The sequence below is a fragment of the Salvelinus fontinalis genome, chromosome 42 (genome assembly GCF_029448725.1).
Source record: "Salvelinus fontinalis isolate EN_2023a chromosome 42, ASM2944872v1, whole genome shotgun sequence".
Taxonomy (NCBI): domain Eukaryota; kingdom Metazoa; phylum Chordata; class Actinopteri; order Salmoniformes; family Salmonidae; genus Salvelinus; species Salvelinus fontinalis.
Genome location: NC_074706.1, coordinates 22926916 through 22950501, shown reverse-complemented (window position 1 = coordinate 22950501; position 23586 = coordinate 22926916). Strand labels below are relative to the sequence as shown.

At 42.1% G+C, this 23586-nt stretch overlaps 1 protein-coding gene across 1 annotated transcript in view; it reads right to left on the bottom strand.

Moving 5' to 3' along the window:
• Positions 1 to 13570: 13570 nt before the first annotated feature.
• Positions 13571 to 23586, bottom strand: part of LOC129841166 (zinc finger and SCAN domain-containing protein 5B-like) — a 28844-nt gene continuing 18828 nt past the window's right edge. Inside the window, exon 6 of the mRNA XM_055909311.1 lies at positions 13571 to 22168. Within this exon, the coding sequence (XP_055765286.1) occupies positions 21260 to 22168 (909 nt within the window). The 3' untranslated portion in view covers positions 13571 to 21259. The remainder of the gene's footprint in view (positions 22169 to 23586) is intronic.

Sequence of the window (23586 nt, the reverse complement as noted above, 5' to 3'; positions counted from 1 at the left end):
CATTTACTATCAATATAGCATTAAAAATCATTTTCCAGATTGTATTTTGGCAATTCTTTTTCACAATGTAAATATTTGGTCACGACTAAGACAACCTGGTTCTATTTGGATTTGTCAAAACCAGTTTAGAACTACTGGCCTACACGGTACAAATACAATCTGTAACAGGCTTTTTAGGCTTATACAATGCCTTGCAAAAGTATTCATACCACAAGGATTTCTTCCCATTTTATTGTGTGACAAAGTGTGATTAAAATGGATTTAATTGTAATTTTTTGTCAACAATCAGCAAAAAAATTATTCCCCAGTCTCTGGTGTAAAGACTGAAGCAGTATTTTGCCAGTGCTTAACTCTATCCGTTTATTTTTATCCTGAAAAACTATTTGCCGATGTCAAGCATACCCATACCATGATGCAGCCACCACCTTCTTGAAAATAAGGAGGCAGTTACTCAGTCATGGGTTGTGTTGGATTTGCCCCAAACATAAGGATTTGTGTTCATGCCAAAAAGTGTGTTCCTTTTTTACACCCTTGTTGTATACAGATGCATGCTTTGGAATATTCATATTCTGTATATTTGTATTCTTCTTTTCACACTATCATTTAATTTATTGTGGAGTCATTACAATGTTGTTGATCCATCCTCAGTTTTCTCCCATCACATTCATTGAACTCTAACTGTTTTAAAATGACCAATGGCCTAATGGTGAAATCCCTGAGCAGTTTCATGTCCTGCAGCTCAGTTCAGAAGGACGGCTGTATCTTTAATGTGTCTGGGTGGTTTAATACATAATCCACAGCATCATGAGTAACTTAACCATGATATTCAATGTCTGATTTGTTATTATCTACCAATCACTGCCCTTCCTTATGAGCCTTTCGAAAAGCTCTGTGGTCTTTGTAGTCGAATCTGTGCTTGAAATTCAATATTTGACTGAGGGACCTTACAGATGTAAGTATGGGGGACAGAGGAAAGGTTTGTCATTAAAAAATCATGTCAACCCCTAATATTTCACACAGAGTGAGACAATGCATATTATTATGTGATTTGTTAAGCCAAATTTTACTCCTGAACTAATTTAGGCTTGCCTGAAAAAAGGGTCTGAAAACTAATGCAACGACTATATTTCTGTTATTTTTATTAATCTTGTAAAAGTCTTTGACAGAGTATTTTGAGTAGATTGTTGACACAAATTATAATTGAATCAATTTGAATCCCACTTTGTAACACAATAAAATGTGAAGAAATCCAAGGGGTCTGAATACATTTGCAAGGCACTGTACACAGTGCATTCGGAAAGTATTCAGACCCCTTGACTTTTCCACATTTTGTTACGTTACAGCCTTTTTCTAAAATAGATTTAAATAGTTTTCCCCCTCATCAATCGACACACAATACCCCATAATGACAAAGTGAAAACGGGTTTTACATTTTACAGTTAGCATGAATTGCCACGGTGGAGGCACTACAGAATTCTTGGTGGTGGAGAGGCTATGTACTGGCAGGGGGAGACTTATGTACAGTGCCTAAGGAAAGTTTTCAGACCCCTTGACTTTTTCCACATTTTGTTTCGTTTATTCTAAAATTGATTACATTTTTTAAAATCCTCAGCAATCTACACACAACAACCCATAATGACAAAGCGAGAACAGGTTTTATTAATGTTAGCAAAAAAACTGATTTCTTATTTCCATAAGTATTCAGACCCTTTGCTATGAGACCTGAAATTGAGCTCTGGTGCATCCTGTTTCCATTGATCATCCTAGAGATGTTTCTACAACTTGATTGGAGTTCACCTGTGGCAAATTCAACTGATTGGACATGATTTGGAAAGGGACACCTGTCTATATGAGGTGTATATAAGAGGAAAAAACCAAGCCATGAGGTTGTAGGAATTGCCCATAAAGCTCTGAGACAGGATTGTGTCAAAGCACAGATCTAGGAAATGGTACCAAAAAAAAGTTAGGAACCACCAAGACACTAACTAGAGCTGGCAGCACAGACAATCTGAGCAAATGGGGGAGAAGGGCCTTGGTCAGGGAGGTGACCAAGAATACGATGGTCACTCTGACAGCTCTAGAGTTCCTCCTGTGAAGATGGGAAAACATTACAGAACGACAACCATCTCTGCAGCACTCCACCACTCAGGCCTTTATGGTAGAGTGGCCAGACGGAAGCCACTCCTCAGTAAAAGGCACATGACACCCCGCTTGGAATTTGCCAAAAGGCACCTAAAGACTCAGATGATGAGAAACAAGATTCTCTGGTCTGATGAAAACAAGATTGAACTTTTTGGCCTGAATGTCAAAGAGTTCATTCTTTGGCCTGAATGTTTCTGGGGGAAACCTGGCACCATCCCTACAGTGAAGCATGGTGATGGCAGCATCATGCTGTGGGGATGCTTTTCAGCGGCAGGGACTGGGAGACTAGTCAGGATCGAAGAAAAGATGAACGGAGCAAAGTACATTGAGATCCTTGATGAAAACCTGCTCCAGAGTACTCAGGACCTCAGACTGGGGCGAAGGTTCACCTTCCAACAGGACAACAACCCTAAGTACACAGCCAAGACAACGCAGGAGTGGCTTCGGGACAAGTCTCTGAATGTCCTTGAGTGGCCCAACCAGAGCCCAGACTTGAACCAAATTGAACATCTCTGGAGAGACCTGAAAATAGCTGTGCAGCAATGCTCCCCATCCAAGCTGACAGAGCTTGAGAGGATCTGCAGAGAAGAATGGGAGAAACTCCCCAAATACAGGTGTGCCAAGCTCGCGTCATACCCAAGAAGACTTGATGCTGTAATCGCTGCCAAAGGTGCTTCAACAAAGTGCTGAGTAAAGGGTCTGAATACTTGTGTAAATGTGATATTTCAACAAAAAAAAAATTTATGAGCAAAAATGTCTAAACCTAGATTTGCTTTGTCATTATGAGGTATTGTGTGTAGATTGAGGGAAAAAACGATTTAATCAATTTTAGATAAGGCTGTAATGTCAAAAAAATTGGAAAAAGTCAAGGGGTCTGAATATTTTCCCAAAACGGCCTATCTCTGTTCTTCTTTGATATGGTCAGAAAATAAATACCAGTTGCGGTCTCACTCGGATTTTTACTTTGAATTATTCCTAAAATCAGAACAGATCATGGCAAAAATGTTTTAGCTACTTGGCTCCGTGGTCTTGGAATTCTCTCCAGACCAGCTTGAAACTACACACTCTTGTTTCCTTGGAGTTTAAACGTTTGGTTGACACATGTTACTGAGGAATGTGATTGTCATTAGGACTTGATACGGTGGTACATATGATTGATTTAAAAAAATATATATGACGCTTGTATGTTTCTGTAATTGAAATGTATGTTTGTGATTTAAAAACAATTTATTTTTTATGATGTCTAAGTTCTTATCTGATATTTGTCTCAAACATTGTTTCCCCCTGCTGCTGTCTTGGTTGGACCAGGTCTCTCTTAAAAAATAGATTTTACCTCAATGAGATTAACCTGGATAAATAAAGGTAAAACATATATATATATGCAGTACCAGTCAAAAGTTTGGACACCTACTCAATCTAGGGTTTTTCTTTTTTTTTACTATTTTCTACATTGTAGAATAATAGTGAAGACAAACTATGAAATAACACATGAAATCATGTAGTAACCAAAAAAGTGTTAAACAAATCAAAATATATTTAAGATTCTTCAAAGTAGCCACCCTTTGCCTTGATGACAGCTTTGCACACTCTTGGCAAACTCTCAACCAGCTTCACCTGGAATGCTGTTCCAACAGTCTTGAAGGAGTTACCACATACACTGAGCACTTGTTGGCTGCTTTTCCTTCACTCTGCGGTCCAACTCATCCCAACCCAACCCATCTCTCAATTGGGTTGAGGTCGGGTGATTGTGGAGGCCAGGTCATCTGATGCAGCACTCATCACTCTCCTTCTTGGTCAAATAGCACTTACACAGCCTGGAGGTGTGTTGGGTCATTGTCCTGTTGAAATGATAGTCCCACTAAGCGCAAACAAGATGGGATGGCATATCACTGTAGAATGCTGGTTAAGTGTGCATTGAATTCTAAATAAACCAGTGTCACCAGCAAAGCACCATCACACCTCCTCCTCCACCATGCTTTACGATGGGAACCACACATGCAGAGAATCTGTTCACCAACTCTGCGTCTCACAAAGACAGGACGGTTGGAACCAAAAATCTCAAATTTGGACTCATCAGATCAAAGGACAAATTTCCACCGATCTAATGTCCATTGCTCATGTTTCTTGGTCCAAGCAAGTCTTCTTATTGGTGTCCTTTAGTAGTGGTTTCTTTGCAGCAATTCCACCATGAACCCCTGATTCACGTATTCTCCTCTGAACAGTTGATGTTGAGATGTGTCTGTTACTTGAACTCTGTGAAGCATTTATTTGGGCTGCAATCTGAGGCGCAGTTAAATCTAATGAACTTATCTTCTACAGCAGAGGTAACTCTGGATCTTCCTTTCCTGTAGAGGTCCTCATGACAGCCAGTTTCATCATAGCGCTTGATGGTTTTTGCAACTACACTTGAAGAAACTTTCAAAGTTCTTGAAATGTTCCGGATTGATTGACCTTCATGTCTTAAAGTAATGATGGACTGTTGTTTCTCGTTTCATATTTGAGATGTTCTTGCCATGATATGATCTTGGTCTTTTACCAAATAGGGCTATCTTCTCTGTACCATCCCTCCCTTATCAACTGATTGGCTCAAACACATTAAGGAAATAAATTCCACAAATTAACTTTTAACAAGGCACACCTGTTAATTGAAATGCATTACAGGTGTCTACCTCATGAAGCTGGTTGAGATAATGCCAGAGTGTGCGAAGCTGTCATTGGCAAAGGGTGGCTACTTTGAACAATCTTAAATATATTTTGATTTGTTTAACGCTTTTTTTGGTTACTACGTGATTCCATATGTGTTAATTAATAGTTTGTCTTCACTATTATTCTACAATGATGAAAATAGTACAAATAAAGAAAAACCCTGGAATGAGTAGGTGTGTACAAACTTTTGACTGGTACTGTATATATCGTTTTTATTTTCTAGAATCGTAACATTATTTGCTACAGTGATGATGATGGGATATTTTCTCCCAGCAGTTTCAATTCAGCTAACGTTAGCTAGCTACATGTTGACAGCTAGCTAATGGCATTTATATTAACTTCATCAAATGGTTAACTATCGAATATATTTGTTTTCCCCTCGCATCTAAAGTTGTCTTATGAAGCTAGCCAGTTGATAAAAGTTAGTATGAATGACAGAAGCCAGCTAGCTGCTGTCAATATCGTCTGAAATGTACCATTGTTAAACTGTCATGCCTTTTCACATAAAAAAATATATGTACACAAATAGAATACATGACTACCTTCAGCTAGTTTTATTGTAATACTTCAGGCAGAGTAACGTTACTTTGCAGAAATTAATGACCTTTTAACTACTTCCTGAGATTTGATAGAACAATTCAGCCAATGGTAGCAGCAATAGGCGGCTGTGGTTTTGGTTGATTGGTCAGGAGTAAAATGGTCCTGCCCCCAAAGCTGCTCAAACCAGTTTTATTTTTTATTATGAAACTCTCTCTACAAATTTACTAAACTTTCTACAAGCTTAAGACTCTCTTGGTAATGTGACAACAGTGACAGACCTCTGCATGCGTGCAGAATAACAATCTGCAAGTGTATTTTTGATTCACAGCAGAATATTCATAGTTGTAGTAAATGGACTTGTAATAATTCTGAAAATAAATGAAGCTTGCAAATCTTATTGAATGTATTCAAGTTACATTGACATTTCATGCATTATGATACAAGCTTTAGAAATTAAATTACATATTTGTGAATGTACTTGCAAATACGAATTTCCTGAGACAACGAAATTCAAAATAGAAAATCACAGGGTTCTGTAAGTATTATCTCATAGGAATATGCGACAGGGATTGCGCAATATAATAAAGGCGTCAGGCCGTGCAGCCTCAGCCTTCTGCAAAATGTACTTCTTGCCCTTCCTCTGTATCAGTCGAGGATCTGGGCCTGGGACGACTGGCTAGGACATACTAGGCAGGCTAGGCATTGTCTTCTCTGCACGCTCCCTTGCGACCTTTAGTTCTAGTAGATATAGTTTCCTCCGCGATGCCCTGTTTTCTTTCTGGCTTTGATTATTTCCAAACGAAACACTCCATAGTCTACGAGTTTACAGATCTGTCATGGCTGCATTCGCTAGCAACTCCAAAATGGAGGATATTTGAGTGTGAAAAATCATACAGTTAACCATTGTTAGTTAACCGTTAGCAGCTAGTGTTAGATTATATCTAATTATCTTCAAAGTCCTGTTTCCAATATGAAATCAACACTACATGGGGTAAGTATGTGACGCTGTCCCGTTTAATGAGTCATATTTTGAGATCCAGGGCTTTAATAAACGTCTAAATAACAATAATTAAAAACGCTAACGAGGAAATTGTACTTGGTCATTTCTCATTTCTGTTTACTTCTTTGTGGGAACCACTTTTTCCGAAATTCTCACTTCTACTGGTCCAAAATCATCTCTGAAAGGATTTTCAGGGAAAACGTTGGAAGTCTACCACACCTGCCACAAGAGGTCCTTTATCCTGGTCAGGCTCACTTCCAAACTCCATGTCACTCCTTCCATGGTTACTTGTTGTAAGAGGAGACAGGCTCTCACACTCAGTAGTTGATTTGTACTCTTTAATACCATTACTATGTATACAGAAGACGGAGGTTTGAGCTTTGCGCATTTCTTCCATGTCTGCGCTATGACTCCGAAGCCTTTTCTCTATTAGATTTGCTCAACTGCTGCATCCTCTCTCCTCAGTCCTCTCTGAACTCCTTTTGAAAAAGGTCAAAGGTAATCGAGGAGAGGCGGTGAGGAGAGGACAGGGAAAGTGGACATAACACTTTAATAGAAAAACAACATTGGATGTTCTAAGACCATAACAATGCTTAAACCACATGAGACCACTTTTGAGGTCTGGGAAAATCTATGAAATGTTTGTTTTTGAGTGTAGTTACCCTTTAATTGAAGCACACAGGCACCTAGCACTGTTTGATTAGTGGCATTTCTGTAGCACATGAGAGGAGTTTGCAAAACAAATGGTCACTGGATTGAAGCAAATAATCATTCTGCCAGGTAGTGTCACGAACCGGCTCAAAGTCCGTAACAAAAAGGGAGACTGTGGAGATTAGGAATAACAAAAATATATTTATTAACTGAAGTAACGTAAATACAATTAACAACGGTGTGTGTCGTCAGTAATCAGGAGTGTAAGTGAGTGGTTGCGTGCATTAATGTGATAATGAGGGGTGTTGAAAGGTGCCAAAGCAAACAAACAAAACGGCCACAACCAAAATCTAACAGTGTGTCTGCATGGAGAGCGTCTCCTCAATGAATGTGGAAGAGGTGTATTTATCCCCGGGACACAACCGAGCCCAGGTGTCCCATTTCCCTGACTACTCTCCCGGCTCCGCCCACCGACATCCTATTAGAAAAACGAGAGCAAAGAGAGAGAATTCGGCAGACAGAGTGGGAGGGTCGTCACAGTAGGCATAAGCTATTTTGTAGCTAGTTAACATTTGGTTGTACTCTTGGATTGAGCAGACCTTCCTGTACAAATCTGATAACTCCATGAAGCACATAACTCTACCAATCCAATTTACAATATAATTTAAGAACAAAGCACCCTTTTCAAACATCTTTCCCATAAATACAGGTATTTTATCAAGCAGCACATTTGAGTTCAGCCATAATATTTGTTGTAATATTTGTTCTATCTTTTCAGGGGGATGAACTTGACATTGTAGCCAGCTCTGCAATGCTTGTTTGAAAAAGAGATACTTTGAAAAAAGTATATTTTTCAATTAATAGAAAATGAGACCTGGCAATCTGCACAAAGGCAAAAAGGCCATTTTTAAACAATGGATGAGCTTTTCTTAATGCTTTTATATTTAATAATCTCAACCCACCCAATTCATTATATAGATAGGCCCGTTTTTATTTTGTCTGCTTTAGCGTCCCAGATAAAGCTAAATATTCTTTGCTCATATGATTTGAAAAATGAATCATCAGGAGTAGGCAGCGCCATAAGTGAGTACACTGAGATATGACTAAGGAGTTAATCAGGGAAAAATTTCCATAAATAGACAGGTATTTACCTTTCCATGGTTGCAGGATCTGCTAATGAAATTCATTGTGGAGAGCTTATTTATATATTTTGTGATATGAATACCCAGTATGTCTACTTCACCATCAGCCTATTTTATAGGTAAACTGCAGGGTAATGTAAAAGTTGTATTTTTTAAAGATCCAATACGTAATATTGTACACTTATCATAATTAGCTTTTAGTCCAGAGAGTATAGAAAAGTTATCTAGCTCTTCAATGAGACATTGCAGGGATCTAGCTTGCGGACTTAATATAAAACTTGAGTCATCGGCATACATGGACACCTTTGTTTTTAAGCCTTGGATTTCAGAGAACATCTGCCTAAAAATAATTAGCTTCCTCTTTTAAAATATCATTCGGAGAATCATAGATGACTCCGTCTTCAGTAACGAGTTTCTGAAAATTATTTTTGTTAGTGTTCCTCTATTGGAGATTTAGAAAGAATTTTGTGCATTCTCCATATTCCATCCAGTTTGCTTTATTTTTGCAATAGATTACATTAGATCATTCTTGAATAAGTTTCTCAAGTTCTTTTTGTTTTTCCTCTAACTTATTTTGTATCTCTGTAGTATTGTTTTTATTGCTATCTACCTGTACTATTAGTTCATGGATTTCCCTTGTTAGTCTTGTCTCTTTAGTCAGAAACCTCTAATTAATTTTTTTTGCTGAACCTATATTATACTGGGGAAAAAATTAAGTTATAAATTATTCTGTCTTAGTTAAAAATAAGTTGTCCTCCAGTAAACGTTGATTCAATTTCCAATATCCCCGTCCACGTGGGAAATTATGTGAATGCTATGTGAATGCCAATTAGATGATCCCATCGCATTCTGTCTCCTATTAAAACTTTTTTTAACCTTTGATGCAAGAGAGAAAGAGACAAGAAAGTAGTCAAGACGACTAGCTTGATTAAGTCTCCTCCGTGTATATCTCACTAGGTCAGGGTTTTTTGTCTCCAAATATCCACTATTTCTAATGTGTCCATAATATTTGTGATTTCCTTAAGGGCACGGTGATGATAGTTTGTAGAGTGATTACCTTTACGGTCCATTGAGGTACTTAACACTGTGTTATAGTCTCCTACCATAATGATTAGATAATGTATTGCCTGTAAGTTCAATAAATTGGTATAAATGTTTTCGAAGAAGTATGGATCATCCTGATTTGGACCATATTGATTAATGAGCCAAATCTCTTTTTTGTCCACTTTCATATTCAAAAGGATCCACCTTCCTTGCGAATGATTCCTGACTATTTGCACATTCAGATTTAAATTTTTGTTAATTAATATCATCACACCCTTCGAGTTCCTTTGTCCATGACATAAAATTATTTCACCACCCCATTCCTTTTCCCACGCAATTCATCTAAGGATGTAGAGTGAGTTTCCTCTAAACAGTATATGTTATATTCCTTTTCTTTTTGCCATGTAAAGACTGATCTTTTTTTATAATCTGCTAATCTATTACAATTACAACTGGCTATACTTATTTCACCCTTACCATAACTAGATACTATTCTAAGTCTAAATTTGTGCTTGTAAAGTTACTGCCATCAGAGGTATCATGACAGTCAAAACTAGAGCTTTCAAATGTCTGATATTTAGAATTCAAGAAATAGGTTCTAGCAATATTTGTTTATTCCCTTGCCTGTTTGCCTGTGAGCCAATACCACAGATGTTAGAAAATTGAGACAAGATATTATGTGTGTAGTAAATCTGAGTAGGTTGTTGTGTATGATATTGGATGTGATTTACGATGTGTGTACGGTGTCTGTATAAGAGTAAGACTATAATGTGTGAAGTCCAAATAAATAATAACTCTGCCAATTTGTAGTGTGTATAGCCTTAATATTCATGATGATAATTGTAACCCATATCATATCACCATCATAGTTGCATCATAATTACCTTTAACATAATTGAAAAACACATCCCAGCATTTCCATAGCAATTGACGTCTCTTTCTTGATCATGTGAAACCTTGCATTACTCTAGAGACGGCTTCACTACAGTACAAATGTATTCCGTACAATTTGTTATTATTCCCCAATGCCCCTATTCTGATATCTTCCCCTTGCTTGTTGTAGACAAATACATAAAAAAGATAGACAAACAATAAACACATTAAATTATAAAACAGTTCAACAATAGAGGGAGAGAAGAGAAAAGAGAGGGTGAGAAGAGAGCAAGATTAGGTGTGTGTGTGTCTATGTATAAGCCCGTATGTGTAAGCAAGCATGTAATTGAGTACGTGTGTGTTCATATCCACTTCATAATGTTCAGATATTCTTACAGTTCCCATACCTTCTTTTTTTTCATAACCTGAAGTCCCTGTAGAATTTAGTACAGCCATGGTGTTATGGAGCTGTCTCGGAATAGCTGTCCATCTATAAAGAGTTTGTCCATAATGATAAAGACACACTTACCCTTCTCTCTTTGTTGTCTTTGTACTGGATACAGTCTCTTACGATGTTTGTTTATCTCCCTTGGAAATGGGTAATTGAGACCGAATTTGGTCCCTTTAAGCTCCCTTTCCCTGCTTTTGATCAGCTCCTTTTGTTGGTAGTGTTCAAATTATGCGATGATCGGTCGGGGATCCTTGGTCTTGTCGCTCTGAGCTCCAAGTCTGTGTACTCGGTGGAAAACCACCTTGTTTACAGTCTCTATAGGAAGTTTCAAGGCGGATTGCATGAATTCTCTGATCGCGCCCTCTGGATTATTGGATGCGTCCTCAGGAATCCTAGGAAAAAAAAGATTTTCACGCATGCTACGACTTTGTATGTCTAGTAGCGACTCCTTCATCACCCTGGTTTCCCTGAGTAGACAATCCATGTTGGAATCGTAGATTTTTACCTTGGCTGTGAGTGTCTTGTTTTCTCTTTGGAGCATGAGAATTCACTCTGGCTGAACTCCAAACTCCCCCTCAGCCCTGCTACCTCTTCACACAACTTTTCCAGTGTTGCATGGATTCCAGCCAGAGCACTAGCCTCTACTTCAACGGTAAGCAAATAGTCTGTGTCTGTAGATTAATCATTTTTTTCTTTTTTGTTTGTTATTTTGTGAGGTAGTCGGATCTTTCCATGATGGAGTATGTTGTCCCTCCATAGCGTAAAGCTGTTGGTACTCGTCGATTTCCCTCAGGATCTCCTTAATATCCAGGTTGGCTCTTTACTGCAACCAGTTGTTTTACGAAAAGATAACAATGAGTTTTTCCCACGACGACGACAGGTGTCTGTAGTACAGCCGGCTAGCACTCGCGGAATCCACGCAAAAAAAGGAACACAAACGTGCAGTCCCAGCCGTAACGGCTAACTGCGTTGTGGAATCCTTAGGAACAAAACTTTAGTTCTGGTTAAAATCGAGTTAATTAAAATGTTTTAATATAAACAACAAACCGAGACTGCACTTGTGAAGGTGGTAAATTACCTTTTAATGTCGTCTGACCGAGGCTCTGTATCTGTCCGCGTGCTCCTAGACCTTAGTGCTGCTTTTGATACCATCGATCACCACATTCTTTTGGAGAGATTGGAAACCCAAATTGGTCTACATGGACAAGTTCTGGCCTGATTTAGATCTTATCTGTCGGAAAGATATCCGTTTGTCTCTGTGAATGGTTTGTCCTCTGGTAAATTTCGGTGTTCCTCAAGGTTCCGTTTTAGGACCATTATTGTTTTCACTATATATTTTACCTCTTGGGGATGTCATTCGAAAACATAATGATAACTTTCACTGCTATGCGGATGACACACAGCTGTACATTTCAATGAAACATGGTGAAGCCCCAAAATTGCCCTCGCTAGAAGCCTGTGTTTCAGACTTAAGGAAGTGGATGGCTGCAAATTTGAGACTTTTAAACTCGGACAAAACAGAGATGCTTGTTTTAGGTCCCAAGAAACAAAGAGATCTTCTGTTGAATCTGACAATTAATCTTAATGGTTGTACAGTCGTCTCAAATAAAACTGTGAAGGACCTCGGCGTTACTCTGGACCCTGATCTCTCTTTTGACAAACATTTCAAGACTGTTTCAAGGACAGCTTTTTTCCATCTACGTCACATTGCAAAAATCTTAAACTTTCTGTCCAAAAATTATCCATGCTTTTGTTACTTCTAGGTTAGACTACTGCAATGCTCTACTTTCCGGCTACCCGGATAATGCACTAAATAAACTTCAGTTAGTGCTAAATACAGCTGCTAGAATCCTGACTAGAACCCCAAAATTTGATCATATTACTCCAGTGCTAGCCTCCCTACACTGGCTTCCTGTTAAGTCAAGGGCTGATTTCAAGGTTTTACTGCTAACCTACAAAGCATTACATGGGCTTGCTCCTACCTATCTTTCCGATTTGGTCCTGCCGTACATACCCACATGTACACTACGGTCACAAGACGCAGGCCTCCTAATTGTCCCTAGAATTTCTAAGCAAACAGCTCCTATAACAGCTCCTATAGAGCTCAATTTTTATGGAATGGTATGCCTACCCATGTGAGAGACGCAGACTCGGTCTCAACCTTTAAGTCTTTACTGAAGACTCATCTCTTCAGTGGGTCATATGATTGAGTGTAGTCTGGCCCAGGAGTGTGAAGGTGAACGGAAAGGCTCTGGAGCAACGAACCGCCCTTGCTGTCTCTGCCTGGCCGGTTCCCCTCTCTCCACTGGGATTCTCTGCCTCTAACCCTATTACAGGGGCTGAGTCACTGGCTTACTGGTGCTCTTCCATGCCGTCCCTAGGAGGGGTGCATCACTTGAGTGGGTTGAGTCACTGACGTGATCTTCCTGTCTTGGGTTGTGCTGTGGCGGAGATCTTTGTGGGCTATACTCGGCCTTGTCTCAGGATGGTAAGTTGGTGGTTGAAGATTTCCCTCTACTGGTGTGAGGGCTGTGCTTTGGCAAAGTGGGTGGGGTTATATCCTGCCTGTTTGGCCCTGTCCGGGGGTGTCATCGGATGGGGCCACAGTGTCTCCTGACCCCTCCTGTCTCAGCCTCCAGTATTTATGCTGCAGTAGTTTGTGTCGGGGGGCTAGGATCAGTCTGTTATATCTGGAGCACTTCTGTCTTATCCGGTGTCCTGTGTGAATTTAAGTATGCTCTCTCTAATTCTCTCTTTCTTTCTCTCTCTCTCGGAGGACCTGATCCCTAGGACCATGCCTCAGGACTACCTGGCATGATGACTCCTTGCTGTCCCCAGTCCACCTGGCCGTGCTGCTGCTCCAGTTTCAACTGTTCTGCCTGCGGCTATGGAACCCTGACCTGTTCACCGGATGTGTACCTGTCCCAGACCTGCTGTTTTCAACTCTCTAGAGACAGCAGGAGCGGAAGAGATTCTCTTAATGATCGGCTATGAAAAGCCAACTGACATTTACTCCTGAGGTGCTGACTTGTTGCACCCTCTGCAACTTTTTTATTTTGTTTTTTTTATTTCACCTTTATTTAACCAGGTAGGCAAGTTGAGAACAAGTTCTCATTTACAATTGCGACCTGGCCAAGATAAAGCAAAGCAGTTCGACACATACAACAACACAGAGTTACACATGGAGTAAAACAAACATACAGTCAATAATACAGTAGAAAAATAAGTCTATATACAATGTGAGCAAATGAGGTGAGATAAGGGAGGTAAAGGCAAAGAAAGGCCATGGTGGCAAAGTAAATACAATATAGCAAGTAAAACACTGGAATGGTAGATTTGCAGTGGAAGAATGTGCAAAGTAGAAATAGAAAATGGGGTGCAAAGGAGCAAAATAAATACATACAGTAGGGGAAGGGGAATTTGTTTGGGCTAAATTATAGATGGGCTATGTACAGGTGCAGTAATCAGTGAGCTGCTCTGACAGCTGGTGCTTAAAACTAGTGAGGGAGATAATTGTTTCCAGTTTCAGAGATTTTTGTAGTTCGTTCCAGTCATCGGCAGCAGAGAACTGGAACGAGATGCGGCCAAAGGAGGAATTGGCTTTGGGGGTGACCAGAGAGATGTACCTGCTGGAGCGCGTGCTACAGGTGGGTGCTACTATGGTGACCAGTGAGCTGAGATAAGGGGGACTTTACTTAGAAGGGTCTTATAGATGACCTGGAGCCAGTGGGTTTGGCGACGAGTATGAAGCGAGGGCCAGCCAACGAGAGCGTACAGGTCGCAGTGGTGGGTAGTATATGGGGCTTTGGTGACAAAACGGATGGCACTGTGATAGACTGCATCCAATTTATTGAGTAGGGTATTGGAGGCTATTTTGTAAATGACATCGCCGAAGTCGAGGATCGGTAGGATGGTCAGTTTTACGAGGGTATGTTTGGCTGCATGAGTGAAGGATGCTTTGTTGCAAAATAGGAAGCCAATTCTAGATTAAACTTTGGATTGCAGATGTTTGATGTGAGTCTGGAAGGAGAGTTTACAGTCTAACCAGACACCTAGGTATTTGTAGTTGTCCACATATTCTAAGTCAGAACCGTCATATTCTAAGTCAGAGTAGTGATGCTGGACGGGCGGGCAGGTGCAGGCAGCGATCGGTTGAAGAGTATGCATTTAGTTTTACTTGTATTTAAGAGCAGTTGGAGGCCACGGAAGGAGAGTTGTATGGCATTGAAGCTCGTCTGGAGGGTTGTTAACACAGTGTCCAAAGAAGGGCCAGAAGTATACAGAATGGTGTCGTCTGCGTAGAGGTGGATCAGAGACTCACCAGCAGCAAGACCGACACCATTGATGTATACAGAAAAGAGTCGGCCCAAGAATTGAACCCTGTGGCACCCCCATAGAGACTGCCAGAGGCCCGGACAACAGGCCCTCCGATTTGACACACTGAACTGTATCAGAGAAGTAGTTGGTGAACCAGGCGAGGCAATCATTTGAGAAACCAAGGCTATTGAGGCTGCCGATGATGATGTGGTGATTGACAGAGTCGAAAGCCTTGGCCAGGTCAATGAATACGGCTGCACAGTATTATTTCTTATCGATGGCGGTTAAGATATCGTTTAGGACCTTGAGCGTGGCTGAGGTGCACCCATGACCAGCTCTGAAACCAGATTGCATAGCGGAGAAGGTGCGGTGGGATTTGAAATGGACTGTAATCTGTATGTTGACTTGGCTTTCGAAGACCTTAGAAAGGCAGGGTAGGATAGATATAGGTCTGTAGCAGTTTGGGTCAAGAGTGTGTCCCCCTTTGAAGAGGGGGTTGACCGCATGTGCTTTCCAATCTTTGGGAATCTCAGACGACACGAAAGAGCGGTTGAACAGGTTAGTAATAGGGGTTGCAACAATTTAGGCAGATAATTTTATAAAGAAAGGGCCCAGATTGTCTAGCCCGGCTGATTTGTAGGGGTCCAGATTTTGCAGCTCTTTCAGAACACCCGCTGACTGGATTTGGGAGAAGGAGAAATGGGGAAGGCTTGGGCGAGTTGCTGTGGGGGCTGCAGTGCTGTTGACCGGGGTAGGGGTAGCCAGGTGGAAAGCATGGCCAGCTGTAGAAAAATGCTTATTGAAATTCTCAATTATAGTGGATTTATCGGTGGTGACAGAGTTTCCTATCCTCAGTGCAGTGGGCAGCTGGGAGGAGGTGTTCTTATTCTCCATGGACTTTAGTGTCCCAGAACTTTTTTGAGTTTGTGTTGCAGGAAGCAAATTTCTGCTTGAAAAAGCTAGCCTTGGCTTTTCTAACTGCCTATGTATATTGGTTTCTAACTTCCTTGAAAAGTTGCATATCACGGGGGCTGTTCGATGCTAATGCAGAACGCCATAGGATGTTTTTGTGTTGGTTAAGGGCAGTCAGGTCTGGAGAGAACAAAGGGCTATATCTGTTCCTGGTTCTAAATTTCTTGAATGAGGCATGCTTATTTAAGATGGTGAGGGAGGCATTTAAAAGAAATAACCAGGCATCCTCTACTGACGGTCAATATCCTTCCAGGATACCCGGGCCAGGTCGATTAGAAAGGCCTGCTCGCTGAAGTGTTTCAGGGAGCGTTTGACAGTGATGAGTGGAGGTCGTTTGACCGCTGACCCATTACGGATGCAGGCAATGAGGCAGTGATCGCTGAGATCTTGGTTGAAAACAGCAGAGGTGTATCTAGAGGGCAAGTTGGTTAGGATGATATCTATGAGGGTGCCCGTGTTTCCGGCTTTGGGGTAGTACCTGGAAGGTTCATTGATAATTTGTGTGCGATTGAGGGCATCAAGCTTAGATTATAGGATGGCTAAGGTGTTAAGCATGTCCCAGTTTAGGCCACCTAGCAGCACGAGCTCTGAAGATAGATGGGGGGCAATCAGTTCGCATATGGTGTCCAGAGCACAGCTGGGGGCAGAGGGTGGTCTATAGCAAGCAGCAACGGTAAGAGACTTGTTTTTAGAGAGGTGGATTTTTAAAAGTAGAAGTTCAAATTGTTTTGGTACAGACCTATATAGTAGGACAGAACTCTGCAGGCTATCTCTGCAGTAGATTGCAACACCACCCCTTTGGCCGTTCTATCTTGTCTGAAAATGTTGTAGTTAGGGATGGAGATTTCAACATTTTTGGTGGTCTTCCTAAGCCAGGATTCAGACACGGCTAGGACATCCGTGTTGGCAGAGTGTGCTAAAGCAGTGAATAAAACAAACTTAGGGAGGAAGCTTCTAATGTTAACATGCATGAAACCAAGGCTATTACGGTTACAGAAGTCATCAAAAGAGAGCGCCTGGGGAATAGGAGTGGAGCTAGGCACTGCAGGGTCTGGATTCACCTCTACATCACCAGAGGAACAGAGGAGGAGTAGGATAAGGGTACGGCTAAAAGCTATGAGAATTGGTCGTATAGGATGTCCGGAACAGAGAGTAAAAGGAGCAGGTTTCTGGGGGCGATAAAATAGCTTCAAGGTATAATGTACAGACAAAGGTATGGTAGGATGTGAATACAGTGGAGGTAAACCTAGGCATTGAGTGATGATGAGAGAGATAGTCTCTAGAAACATCATTGAAACCAGGTGATGTCATCGCATGTGTGGGTGGTGGAACTGAAAGGTTCAATAAGGTATAATGAGCAGGGCTAGAGGCTCTACAGTGAAATAAGCCAATAAACACTAACCAGAACAGCAATGGACAAGGCATATTGACATTAAGGAGAGGCATGCTTAGCCGAGTGATCATAAGGGTCCAGTGAGTAGTGAGGTTGGTTGGTCTTGGCGATTCAGACGGCTAGCTGGGCCATGGGTAGCAAGCTGGCAGTCTGTTTTTAGCCACCTCGTGCGTTTCCGTCAGGAGATTAGTGGGGTTCCGTGTGGTAGAGGGGACCAATCCAATTGGCAAAATAGATATAGTTATAGTGGCCCAAGAAAATTGTCCGATAGACATATTCAGATAGCAGCCGATAAGACAGCTAACGATTACCGGGCCGCAGATGGGCGTTCAGGTTACGTCGCGACCGAGGGGCCAGTTGGATAACTCCCTCGGGCAGATAACGTCGGTAGTCCAGTCGTGAAGACCAGGTGGGGCTCCGCATCGGCAGTTAAACGGGTCCGGATAGGGGATTGTAGCCCAGGAGTGGCTGATGGAACTCTTCAGCTGGCTAGCTCCGGAATAATTGATGTTTGCTCTGGGACAGACGTTAGCCAATAGTCACTCGGATAGCAGCTAGCTAGCTGCAAGATCCAGGTGTAAATGTCCAGAGCTTGCGATAGAAATCCGGGGATATGGAGAGAAAATAGGTCCGGTATGCTCTGGTCTGAGTCGCGTTGTACAAAACTGGCGATAGCTATTCGAGCTAAAGGATAGCTGATGACCGCCAACCGTGGTTAGCTGAATACTAATGTGAACTGGCTAACTTCTGGCTAGCTTCTGTTGTGGATTTCAGATTTGAGGTGAATAATATTTTTTTATTTTTTTTATTGTTGAGGTGGGTTGCAGGAGTGTTTTGAAGTTGAGTTTTTAGGAAAAAAATATATAAAAAGATATGCGAAGAAAAGATGTAAATATACACTGCTCAAAAAAATAAAGGGAACACTTAAACAACACAATTTAACTCCAAGTCAATCACACTTCTGTGAAATCAAACTGTCCACTTAGGAAGCAACACTGATTGACAATACATTTCACATGCTGTTGTGCAAATGGAATAGACAACAGGTGGAAAATATAGGCAATTAGCAAGACACCCCCAATAAAGGAGTGGTTCTGCAGGTGGTGACCACAGACCACTTCTCAGTTCCTATGCTTCCTGGCTGATGTTTTGGTCACTTTTGAATGCTGGCGGTGCTTTCACTCTAGTGGTAGCATGAGACGGAGTCTACAACCCACACAAGTGGCTCAGGTAGTGCAGCTCATCCAGGATGGCACATCAATGCGAGCTGTGGCAAGAAGGTTTGCTGTGTCTGTCAGCGTAGTGTCCAAAGCATGGAGGCGCTACCAGGAGACAGGCCGTCCAGAGCATGGAGGCGCTACCAGGAGACAGGCCAGTACATCAGGAGACGTGGAGGAGGCCGTAGGAGGGCAACAACCCAGCAGCAGGACCGCTACCTCCGCCTTTGTGCAAGGAGGAACAGGAGGAGCACTGCCAGAGCCCTGCAAAATGACCTCCAGCAGGCCACAAATGTGCATGTGTCTGCTCAAACGGTCAGAACCAGACTCCATTAGGGTGGTATGAGGGCCCGACATCCACAGGTGGGGGTTGTGCTTACAGCCCAACACCGTGCAGGACGTTTGGCATTTGCCAGTGAACACCAAGATTGGCAAATTCGCCACTGGCGCCCTGTACTCTTAACAGATGAAAGCAGGTTCACACTGAGCACATGTGACAGACGTGACAGAGTCTGGAGACGCCGTGGAGAACGTTCTGCTGCCTGCAACATCCTCCAGCATGACCGTTTTGGCGGTGGGTCAGTCATGGTGTGGGGTGGCATTTCTTTGGGGGGCCGCACAGCCCTCTATGGGCTCGCCAGAGGTAGCCTGACTGCCATTAGGTACCGAGATGACATCCTCAGACCCCTTGTGAGACCATATGCTGGTGCGGTTGACCCTGGGTTTCTCCTAATGCAAGACAATGCTAGACCTCATGTGGCTGGAGTGTATCAGCAGTTCCTGCAAGAGGAAGGCATTGATGCTATGGACTGGCTCGCCCGTTCCCCAGACCTGAATCCAATTGAGCACATCTGGGACATCATGTCTCGCTCCATCCACCAATGCCAAGTTGCACCACAGACTGTCCAGGAGTTGGCGGATGCTTTAGTCCAGGTCTGGGAGGAGATCCCTCAGGAGACCATCCGCCACCTCATCAGGAGCATGCCCAGGCGTTGTAGGGAGGTCATACAGGCACGTGGAGGCCACACACACTACTGAGCCTCATTTTGACTTGTTTTAAGGACATTACATCAAAGTTGGATCAGCCTGTAGTGTGGTTTTCCACTTTAATTTTGAGTGTGACTCCAAATCCAGACCTCCATGGGTTGATAAATTTGATTTCCATTGATAATTGTTGTGATTTTGTTGTCAGCACATTCAACTATGTAAAGAAAAAAGTATTTAATACGAATATTTCATTCATTCAGATCTAGGATGTGTTATTTTAGTGTTCCCTTTATTTTTTTGAGCAGTGTATATACACGGGACAGGACAAGATGAGGAAAAATGATGTCTGACTGCTTTGCCATCTTGGAATGAAAATGAAAAACTACTGTGATTATTATTATTTGACCATGCTGGTCATTTATGAACATTTGAACATCTTGGCCATGTTCTGTTATAATCTCCACCCGGCACAGCCAGAAGAGGACTGGCCACCCCTCATAGCCTGGTTTCTTCCTAGGTTTTGGCCTTTCTAGGGAGTTTTTCCTAGCCACCGTCCTTCTACACCTGCATTGCTTGCTGTTTTAGGTTTTAGGCTGGGTTTCTGTACAGCACTTTGAGATATCAGCTGATGTAAGAAGGGCTATATAAATACATTTGATTTAAGTGTAGAGAGTACAATGTTTTGTTGCGAGCTCTGACGTATCTGATGACAAACAGTACTGTTCCTATTTTCCTATCCCTTAATTGTTTGAAACCTGGACGTTTTGTCATATGAGGCCTGTCTTACCTTGATTTAAAGTAGCATATGGCCAAAATTCCACCATATAAACGGGGAGTCAATTATTTTATAACAACTTCATTATATTCTCCAGTTCTATTGGTTTTCTTTCCATTGCCTAGCAGCCAAGGCATTATCCTTGTCATATTAGCAACCAATGATAGTTGTTGCATCTTTAGAGCTCCCCTCTTTTAAAATTTCTAAACGGATATTTCCATCTCTGTCCATCAAATCGCATGCATGTGCAGTGCACATATTAGAAATGTGTTTTCCCGCAAATTGCATTTTTGAACATTCACACTTAGGCCTACTGCCGTGTGCACATTGCTGCACCTAAAATGTGAAGCAATAATAGTTTATCAACATTTTATGCTAAACATTCTGATCTGTTCCATCAGCCTTATTGACGCAGCGTATACCTCCACTACACTACTTTGATACGCATCGTGGGGATTAAGAAGCGAGTATACTCAATGCACACTGAAAAATAAGTGGTTATAGGTGTATAACTGCATATACCCTACATTACTGCAAAGGATGCACTTTTGCCCAAATAAGAAAAGACCAGAGAGAAGTAGACAAATCAAAACACACCACTTCCGTTAACACTGAAAAGAAAGGATCTCATTGGTTGCCGTCAAAGCGCAAAGGGTGTGACTAAATTAAAAAGGTACGCTCGCTGTTCTGGAAATACAGTACAGCTTCTTACAATACATGTCAAATCTGCTATGATCAGTATCTTTCAAGCTGCGAGCAATTTGTTTAGAAAGAACAGTGTGTTAACAAGAATAGAGTAGAAAATTATAGAACGACTTTATTCCATCACCTCAGCAAGGTACATTTTCAACTGTCCTTGTTTTAGCCTAGGTTTATGGTCTCTATAAAAACAGGTATTTACGCAAGCCTGTTTCAAATGACAAGTTAACAAAGAGTTAATAAGGGGTATGTGGTTAATTACACTCTTACCCCAAGACACTTCACAATATAACTATGTCAGCTAAAGAATGGTTTCCTGACATCCCCTGTGTACATCTCAAGCCACAGTGCTATGATTTCTCCCCATTGTGGACACTCCTATGTCTGATAAGGTTACTCCGGAAGGGGAAGCTCTTGTAACATAGTTTGCACTTGAACGGCCTCTCCTTGGTGTGAACGGTCTGATGCTCCTTCAAATAGTTTGCCCTAGTAAAGTGCTTCCCACATGTGGCGCAGCTGTACGGCTTGTCGCCGTCAGCTCTAATATTTGGCCTCCCACGTTGTGACCCAATGACACCAGAGGAGGTAGAAGCAGGAGCTTTTGAGCTCCCTCCTTGACCACTTGCCATTGTTTGGGTGTTGTTGGGATTGTGTGCTGTGTTATAGGCTAAATACTTGTCGTGGTGAACGCCCATCCTGACCCGGTCTGTATTGGTGGGGTAACCATGAGGTAACCGAGGAAGGCTAGACCCAGGCCCAGGATTTCTATGAACCCAGTCACCAGGCATTAGACAAGACCCTGAAGGAGAAGACAGACTACCACCAGGGGGGTCTCCCACCACTCTCTGTGAAGGCTGAAGCTCAGGTTGACCTGCTCTGTTCATCATGGATACTGTGGTGTTTGTATCATAGGAACATGAGGGTCTATCTCTATCAGCCCCAGGTCCTGCTTCATCCCTGCACTGAGACTGTGAAGAGAAGGGTCTGGGCTGCAGACTGGATCCCTGACTGGAGGCTCTGTCTCTCTGATGACCACCAGGACTGAGGTTGTTCAGTCCACCTGTCCACTGGTTGTGTTCTGTGTGGTGGTGGAGTCTCTGTCCCTCGCGGTTCGGTTCCGGTTCTGACTCGGGAAGGAACAGCGACGGCTCCTGATCCAGGATCCTGATCAGGGGCCAGGTTTTGTGACCAGCCGCTTCAGAGGTCCAGTCTCTCCCGCCAGCAACACTGGATATCAGCAGGTCCTCATGGACTGCAGACTATAAACACAAATTGTACAGAAGAGCAAATAAAGGTTTATATAAGAAACTCTTTACTGTAGACACAGAAACAAGACATGATATTATAAAATGTTAACCACAGTCAAGCCCATCTCTAACACTGTGATTCAAGTACCCAACAATATGGAGCCATTGGAGTTTATTATAAAAAAATTGCCATATTAAGAATAATGGAAACTCAGTCCCTGCAATGATACAAAAATAACCAAGTCAGTCAACACATAGTTAACTTTGACCATTTTGTTGAAATTAAATACAAACACTCACATAAGTACTTTGCGTGTGTGTGATGCATCTAGTGCCGTAGTGTAGTGGTAGTTAGTGCTCTCCGCCTGCCTGCTTGTTACTTTCTGCTTTCAGCTACTGCAGCTGGCTAGCCCCAAGCAACTCTGCGTAGCAAAAGGAGGAGCCATGTACAGTGCATTCAAAAAGTATTCAGACCCTTTCCCTTTCTCCACATTTTGTTTTTTAATGGATTAAATAAATAAAAAAGTCCTCAGTCTATACACAATACGCCATGAAGACAAAGCCAAAACAGATTTCTAGAAATGTTTGCACATTTATGTAAATAAGGTATTTATTTTTATTTTTATAAGTATTCAGACCTTTTGCTATGGCACTCAAAATTGAGCTCAGTTGCATCATGTTTCCATTGATCATCCATGAGATGTTTCTACAACTTGATTTGAGTCCACCTGTGGTAAATTCAATTGCTAGGACATGATTTGGAAAGGCACACACCTGTCTATATAAGGTCCCACAGTTGACAGGGCATGTCAGAACAAAAACCAAGCCATGAGGTCGAAGGAATTCTCCGTAAAGCTCCGAAACAGGATTGTGTCGAGGCACAGATCTGGGGAAGGGTGCCCAAAAAATGTCTGCAGCATTGAAGGTCCCCAAGAACACAGTGGCCTCCATCATTCTTAAATAGTAGAAGTTTGGCACCACCAAGACCCTTCCTAGAGCTGGCAACCCAGGGCAAACTGAGCAATCATGGGAGAAGGGCCTTGGTCAGGGACGTGGCCAAGAACCTGATGGTCACTGACAGAGCTCCAGAGTTCCTGTGTGGAGAACCTTCCAGAAGGACAACCATCTCTGCAGCACTCCACCAATCAGGCCTTTATGGGAGAGTGGTCAGACGGAAGCCACTCCTCAGTAAAAGACACATGACAGCCCACTTGGAGTTTTCCAAAAGGCACCTAAAGGACTCTCAGACCATGAGAAAAAAGATTCTCCGGTCAGATGAAACCAAGATTGAACTCTTTGGTCTGAATGCCAAGCGTCACATCTGGAGGAAACCTGGCACCATCCTTATGGTGAAGCATGGTGGTGGCAGCGTCAGGGATTGGGAGACTAGTCAGGATCGAGGAAAAGAGCAAAGTACAGAGAGATCCTTG